Source organism: Chiloscyllium plagiosum, unplaced genomic scaffold, assembly GCF_037043375.1.
Source record: "Chiloscyllium plagiosum isolate Xiang-an unplaced genomic scaffold, Cpla_swu_hap1 HiC_scaffold_42, whole genome shotgun sequence".
Lineage (NCBI taxonomy): Eukaryota > Metazoa > Chordata > Chondrichthyes > Orectolobiformes > Hemiscylliidae > Chiloscyllium > Chiloscyllium plagiosum.
The window spans coordinates 10,147,121-10,155,234 of record NW_028270180.1 but is presented as its reverse complement, the minus strand read 5'-3'; the positions used below and the strand labels follow the sequence as shown (position 1 = coordinate 10,155,234).

At 42.6% G+C, this 8,114-nt stretch overlaps 1 protein-coding gene across 2 annotated transcripts in view; it reads left to right on the top strand.

Annotated features, from left to right (window-relative positions):
* Positions 1–729: 729 nt before the first annotated feature.
* Positions 730–8,114, top strand: part of LOC122542483 (synaptotagmin-4) — a 65,389-nt gene continuing 58,004 nt past the window's right edge. The window contains exon 1 of one of the 2 annotated variants that reach the window (XM_043680246.2): positions 730–852. In XM_043680246.2, the coding sequence (XP_043536181.1) occupies positions 849–852 (4 nt within the window). In that variant the 5' untranslated portion in view covers positions 730–848. The remainder of the gene's footprint in view (positions 853–8,114) is intronic. The other variant, XM_043680245.2, reaches the window with a different exon arrangement.

Genomic DNA, 8,114 nt, shown 5'->3' with positions numbered 1-8,114 from the left:
AACCACTTCTCTCAATATCTGACAACAATGAGGTATCTGGTGGAATATGAGTTATGTGTGAAGAGGAAGGACAATTGGTCTATCTCGACTTCTTTACCCAACATACACCCTGCGGAGATTAAAATGAAAATCTGAATGTGCAGCGAAAGGAAGTTAGAATTCCAATTTCCAATACAGCCCACTTTATATGAACTGTAATTCTAACACACCTCCTTTTCGAATGCTTTCATCCCTGTTTTGTATATCCATCATTTTCTATTTTATGCGCAGCCTCAGGCTACCTTTTTCTATAAAGAGTCCAAAGCCACCTGATTAAACAAACACCTCATGGACCAGCGTACCAAGCTGAAACCCTTTGTCGACAGCCTTCTGCAAAGAGGCAGGAGATAAAGGTGTGATTAATTGAGGTTAGAAAATTCATTCCTAGGAGGGATAAGTGAATGCGGTACTTTCTGGCCCCTACTTTTCCCATCGGAGTGTTTCCTCTGAGCAAAGGAGAGAATGGGTCGGGGAGAGGGTGAATCATACTTTGCTGTTTATCTAAACCTCCCACAGGTTTCTCCAAATCCCTGCTGTAAAAAGCTACTGAATGAAAATCAATTGGACACAGTCAGGCCACAACACCATGGTGATCGGAGGCACTAGCTTCTTTTGAGTTTGCCTCTGATACATCAAAGATATATTTACTCAGGGAAGCAGAGGTGGATGTCTCCATGGACTGGTTACCCCACCCCACCCAAGCATTCGCTGAAACTGCGACTTTTCCTTTTACATTGCATCGACTCCTGCTCAATTGAAAGCTGGAAGATTGAAGTTCAGTTAACTGCAGCAGCTCCTTTGCACCAACGATGAGTAAGTACCTGAACTTAGATTTCTGCTGGCATGTGCCTTAACTGAAACAGCTGAATTTTAAAATTCTGACAGATTTGTAATGACAGCTTGGGACCTACAACAAGCTAGAATTTCCATAACTTATTTGAGTTTAAACACATGTTAGCTGCAGTTCATGTGTATAGGGACATCGCTTTCTGCAGTAGTGACTATGTGGAATGTATGCATAATTATTAACCGATTTTGTGTCCTCCATAATAATCTATCTGCTGCTTCACAATATCTGTTGCAAAGTTCTGCATATTTAACTTTGCTTATTTGAGCAGAATTACAAGACTCAGTAAATTATGCATTATATTTCTAGTAATAGCTTTTAAGCCTGCATCTCATAGGTGACTGTTTTTTTCATAGAGGTGCAGTGTTTAACTCTTTCACTGACATCCTTTTTTACTTAGGCATTGTATTTAACTCTTACACCCATTTGGCTTAGTTTTTTTTTTGCTGTTGTCATTCAGCTTAACTTAAGGTGGAAATTTCCTGTTTGAACAAAGGCATTTGACCTGCTACAGGATAGCTGTTGTGAAACTTGAAAGGGTTCAGAAAAGATTCACAAGAATGTTGCCAGGGTCAGAGGGTTTGAGCTATAGGGAGACACTGTATAGACTGGGGTGTCGGAGGCTGAGGGGTGACCTTATAGAGGTTTATAAAATCATGAGAGGCATGGCTAGGTTGAGTAGCCAAAGTCTTTTTTTCCCACCGTAGGAGGTCCAAAACTAGAGGGCATAGGTTAAGATAATGGGGAAGGATTTAAAAGGGACATGAGGGGTAACTTTTTCACACAGAGGGTGGTACGTGTCTGGAATGAGGAAGTGGTGGAGGCTGGTACAATTACAGCATTTAAAAGACATGTGCATGGGTATATGAATAGTAAAGATTTGGAGGGATATGGGCCAACAAAGGCAAATGGGACTGGTTAAGTTTGGAATACTCGAACACCATGGACAAGTAGGACTGAAGGGTCTGTTTCCATGCTGCATGACTCTATGACTCCATGATTACCAGGTGCCAATTTCTGAACATTAAAAAAACGATATGCATTAAGAGTTGGAATAAATTTAACCATCAGCATTTGAAAGGAAAATGTGGGTTTGAAGGGAGGAGGCTGATATCTCTGATGGTGAAAGGGAGGGACGACGTGCTAAGTATCCATTACAAGCACACAATCTCCAAAAGATCAATGGTATTTTCAGGAATGGCATTAAGAAACATGTAAAACTAATAATATGTCAATTTTAAAAATCATGTGTCTGGGTGGCTTGATACATGAATCATAATACCTTAACATGCAGCAAGTGATCAGAAAGGAAACGAGAATGTTGGCATTTATTGCAAGGGGACTTGAGTGCAAACATAGGGAAGTGCTGCTACAGCAATCCAGAACCTTGATGAGACCACATCTGGAATATTGTTTACAGTTTTGCTCTCGTTATTTAAGGAAGAATATAATTGCATTGGAAGCAATTTATACAGGGTTTATGCAATTGTTTCCTGGAATTTAAGAGTTAATTTATGACCAGAGATTAAAGAGGTTGGGCTTATCGCTACTGGAGTTAGGAAGAATGAGAGATGTTCTGGCTGAACCATAAAAGATGCTGAAGGGGGGTTGACAGGACAGATGTTGACAGGATGTTTCCATTTTGGGAGAATCTAGAACTAGAAGACATTGTTTAAAAATTCGGGTCTCCTATTTGAGACTGAGGTGACAAGAATTCCTTTCTCCAAGTCAGTAATCGGTGGATTTCACTTTCCCAGACAGAAGTCGAGTCTGGTTCATTGAGTTCCTTCATGGTGAAGGCAGGGTCAATCGAGCCAAAAGAGAATCAGATGGTTACTTGAAAAGGAGCAATGTGAAGGGTTACAGCAGGAAAGTGGCCCAAGGTGAGATGTTCATTCAGGTAGCCGGTTTAGACACGATGGGCTGAATGGATGTTGTCTGCTCTGTAACAATAGGCAGCCTGGTGGCTCAGTGGTTAGCACTGCTGCTTCATGGAACCTGGGTTCGATTCCAGCCTCATGTGACTGGCTGTGTGGAGTTTGCACATTCTCCCCATATCTGCGTGAGTTTCCTCCGGGTGCTCTGGCTTCCTCTGCAGGAATTGGTGGATTGGCCACGGCAATTTTAGCCAGTCCAATTTTTATGTGTCCTAACCCAGTGTGACCACAGTGACCTGACTCCCCACATTAAGATCACCAGCTATAGAAAAGTGAGAACCTCGCTTTACATTCACTCGGACTGTAGCAGATTACAATGTGGCATGGAACAATATAGCATAGAAAGATGTCATTCAGCCCATCATGTGCATCTGTGCCAGCTCTTTGAAAATGTTACCTTATTTATCCCACTCCCCTGCCCTCTCTCCACCAGTCTGCTGAGTTAACCTAATCCTTTTTCAAAAAAGTATTAATTCATGGATGTGTGCATGCCTGGCCAGGCCAGCATTTATTGCCCATCTCTAATTGTCCAGTGGGTAGTTAAGAGACAAGCACATAGCTGTGGGTCCAGAGTCATATGAAGGTTTAGATTATAAGAGAAGGGAGGTGATAATGCAGCTCTACAAAACTCTAGTTATCCCACAGTTGGAGTACTGTGTGCAGTTCTGGTCACCGAACTATGGGGAGATGTGATTGCACTGGGGTGGGTGCAGAGGAAATTCACCAGGATGTTGCCTGGGATGGAACATTTTAGCTTTGGAGAAAGGCTGGATAAACTCAGATCGGTTCTTATTGTAGCAGAGAAGGTTGAGAGGGGACCTGATAGTGTGTACATTGTGGACTGGAAACTGATCCCTTTAATTAAAGGCTCATTAGAGGGCATAATTGTAAGGTGAAAGACAGAGGGGATTTGGGAAAAAAAATCATACCACAACAGAAGGTGAAGGGAATCAGGAATCAAGAGCATGAGAGATGGGAAACTTCGCAATCTTTAAAAAATAAATCCATGGATGAGCATTTGAAATGTCATAACGTTCAAGGCTATGGGTGGAATGCTGGGTGAGTGTGGATAGATGCGGAAAGGGCAGACCCAATGTGTGGAAGGGTCTCTTCTCTGCTGTACAATTAGGTAAGGATTGCTGATTTCCTTCCTTAGAGAACATCACTGAACCAGATGAGTTTTTACAGCAATTGGTTAGATGGATATCGTGAGGCCAGATTTTTATTCCTCAGTTTTTAAACTGAATTCAAACTTCACCATCAGTTATAGTGAGTTTCAGAACCCAGGTCTCCAGAACATTAGCCTGGGGTTCTGGATTTCCTGTTCAGTGATGTTACTACTTAATCAGTACCTTCCCTCTTGCAGACTGCTATTAAATGGTGCCTTTCAGGCAATGCATTCCAAACCATAAGCTGGCAGTAAGAAACACGATTCTCTGAACGTAGAGGCTATTTTCAAATTTGGAGGCTTTGTTTTAGCAGCTTTGACGTGAGCCTTGTGGTAAAATTAGTGTGCTTTTATACACTTCACCTTTTATTGGAGCGAGAGTCTTTTAGAGAAATGAATGAAGGAAATGTCAGAGGATAATTAGTAATTAGTTACAGAAAGCACACACCTTTGTGAGATGGAAATATCAAGCATTAAGGGATACGAGAATGGCTTTCTAAAAATAGACTCTATTCAGAGAGACATGTCTTTCCAATTGTTCCCGTCAATTATTGTAAAAACAGAGGCAGCTGTCAGAAGCTAAATTCCAAGGAAAGGTTTCTGAAGTTCTGGCTTTTTCTTTTTGGAACGAGATATTGTGTGGTTCAAGTTAAAAACTGTGAAGGAAATTTTTTTTGTTATGTGATTTAATGCCAACACTGAGGAGCTTAGATCCAAGACAGACTGATCGAAGAGAAGGCAAGAACTGTCTTCAGACTTGAGCTTATTTCTAACACTTTCCATAGAATCCCTGCAGTGTGGAAACAGGCCATTTGGCCCAACGATTCCACACCAACCCTCCAAAGAGCATCCCATCCAGACCCATCCCCATCTCACTATCCCATGCCTGTAACCCTGCATTTCCCATGGCTAACGTACCTAACCTACACATCCGTAGGCACTATGGGTAATTTAGCATGGACAATCCACTAAACTTGCAAGTCTTTGGACTATGGGAGGAAAGGGGAGCACCCGGAGGAAACCCACACAGACATGGGGAGAATGTGCAAACTCCACACAGACAGACACCCGAGGCTGTGATCCCACAAGCTGCTGGACAAAGTGCGTATATGAATGTTAGACTAGATTCATCTTCTCCATTATGCTCACTTGTCAAGATAACGGATCCTCTGGTGAGTAGCCTGAGCACTAGAAAGGGAACAACCCTTTCAATGAAGGAGAAATGTAACAAGGGTAAGATTATTCTTAAATTTAAAAAGTCACCATTGTTCCACTGAACCATGAGGCTCCTGTCTCATCAGAGAGAAGCAACTGATGGTGGTTTAGCCTGAGGGTCACCACACTACAGGTGAGGGGAGAGGTTGAGAAGGTGGGGACCTTCATGTTAACCTCAGCCAGTGCGGGGAATTGAACCCAGGCTGTTGGCATCACTCTGCATCACAAACTAACCATTCAAGCCACAATCCCCCTTGTTTAAAGATAAGCCGTAGGAAGTTATTGTTCAATGACAGCAAAGGATAACATTATTATGGAATGGATATAGGTTTACTCATTGCACTGGAAAGTTCATTTCAGATGTTTCATCACCATACTAGATAACATCTTCAGTGAGCCTCCGGATGAAGCATACAATGGTGTAGCCTGCTTTCTATTTATGTGTTTGGGTTTCCTTGGGTTGATGATGTCATTTCCTGTGGTGACATCATTTCCGGTTATTTTTCTCAGGGCGTGGTAAATGGGATCCAAGTCAATGTGTTTGTTGATAGAGTTCCAGTTGGAATGCTATTCTTCTAGGAATTCTCGTGTGTGTCTCTGGCTTGCCCTAAGATGGATGTGTTGTCCTAATTGAAATGGTGTCCTTCCTTATCTGTATGTAAGGATACTATTGAGAGTGGGTCATGTCTTTTTGTGGCTAGTTGGTGTTCATGTAACCTGGTGGCTAGTTTTCTGCCTGTTTGTCCAATGTAGTGTTTGTTACAGTTCTTGCAAGGTATTTTTTTAAATGACATTAGTTTTGCAAACTAAAGTGTAAAAGTGTAACTTATCTGTCCAACTGACTGCTGTATCTTCAGTGCTCCAGTATGTTAACCTATTAAACTGCTTGAAGTCAATGCTTTATAAGCAGTTAATCAGGTCTTGCTCAGCTTAAATGTATATTTGCTTCTGGCTGCACCTTTTCGCAGTCTGGTCAGTTCTGGTCTCCATCTTATATAATAGATACAGAGTCATTAGGGAAGATGTGAGAAAAAACAACGGATACACAAGGATGATCTTGGAAATGAAAGATTGAACTGACAATTTCAGTCAGTTGGTGCATCGAAGAGTAGGTACAGAGCATAATCACAGAAACATCGAATAGAATCCATACAGTATAGAAGCAGGCCATTCCATCCATCCCAATCCTCCACAGAGCACCCCACCCAAAGCCACGCTCCTACTCTGTCCCTGTCACCCGACGTTTCCTCATGGCCAATCCACCTAACCTGCACATCTTTGGACTGTGGGAGGAAACTGGATTAGCTACAGAGAGAATGTGCAAACTCCACACAGACAGTCACCCAAGGTTGGATTTGAACCCAGGTCCCTGGTGCTGTGAAGCAGCAGTGCTAACCAGTGAGTCACCTTGCCACCCTGAAAACTGCTGATCTAAAAATTAGAACCATATAAGAGTGGATTGCTTGGTGACACTGGGTTTGTTTTTAAGAATCAGAATGAGTTTTGAAGAATCAGAGGTGATTTGGTTGAAACATAGAAGATCCTGAGGGGACATGACTAGGAGGATGTGGAATGGATGTTTCCTCTTGTGGGAGAATCTAGAACGAAATGTCACTGTTTAAGAACAAAGTGTCACCGACTTTAAGACAGAGATGAGGAAGCTCCCAGAGAGGTGAGAGCCTTTGGGATTCCTTTCCCCATAAAGGAGTGAAATCTTTAAATAGTCTTAGGGCAGGGGTAGATAAATTCTTGATGACCAAGGGTATGAAAGATTAATGGGGATATGCAGGACAGAAGAGTTGAGGGTAAAATCATGATCTTGTCGAATGGGGCAGGAGGGTTGAAGGGCCAAGTGGCCTACTCTTGCTTCTTGTTCTTTCAGGATCCAAGTCAGGAAAAATTCCCATCCACAAAGCTCAGTGGTGGTCTGGAGCTCTCTTTTGAAAATGAGTGATATTAAATCAATTTTAAATGTAAGACCAATAGATTGTCGTTATCCACAAGTATTAAGGGCTATCGGGCAAAAGCAGGGCTCTCGATAGAGTTTGGAGATCAGCCATGTGAATAGACAACTCCTACCTTCCCATCTGATCTGACAATGGACAAGTTACTTAATCGAGTCGTGTCAATTAAGGGACCGTTGTTGTCCCTGGATGTCAGGGGGAGAATTCTATTGCTTTGCTTTGATGCAGTGCCATGTCATCTTGTATCTCCATAAGAGCAAACTAACATAATCAGCACCAAGCTAAATAAACAGCGACTTCAGTTGTCATCATCAAATCAGGACAAAATATGTGAGTAAATGGAGACACTGTGGATAGCATGGTAGCTCAGTGGTCAGCACTACTGCCTCATAGAGCGAGGTTTGATTTCACACTCGAAATAGGTTTTCACGTTCTCCCTGTGTTTTTATGGGTTTCCTCCGGGTGCTCCAATTTCCTACCACAGTCCAAAGATGTACAGGTCAGGTGCACAGGCTGGGAAGTTGCCCTGTCCAGGTAGTCCTTCCAATAACACGATGATTGTGTTCTTGTACGAACCTTCGCTACATAAAAATGGCACTTAAAATGTTGATGATGCAGTTGCGTTATAGCCAACACCTGTTTTAAACAGCATCCCCTATTCGTCAATCGCCTTCGAGCAAATTTGCATTGACGTAACGCGTGTTACAGCAGAATGGCCTGTAGTGGTTTAGCCATGGGAAATGCAGGATTATAGAGAGGGGGAGGGTCACCAGAGAGTGTGTGTGGTTTTGATGGGCTGAATGGCCTGCGTCCACTCTGTAGGGCTGCTATGATTCACATTCGTGGGTGGGTGTGTCATGAATGGGTGGGGAACTGTATGTTCGTACTGCAGGCTTACCTGCACATTGGCTCAAATGCATAATTTAGAGACATTCCCTCAACAA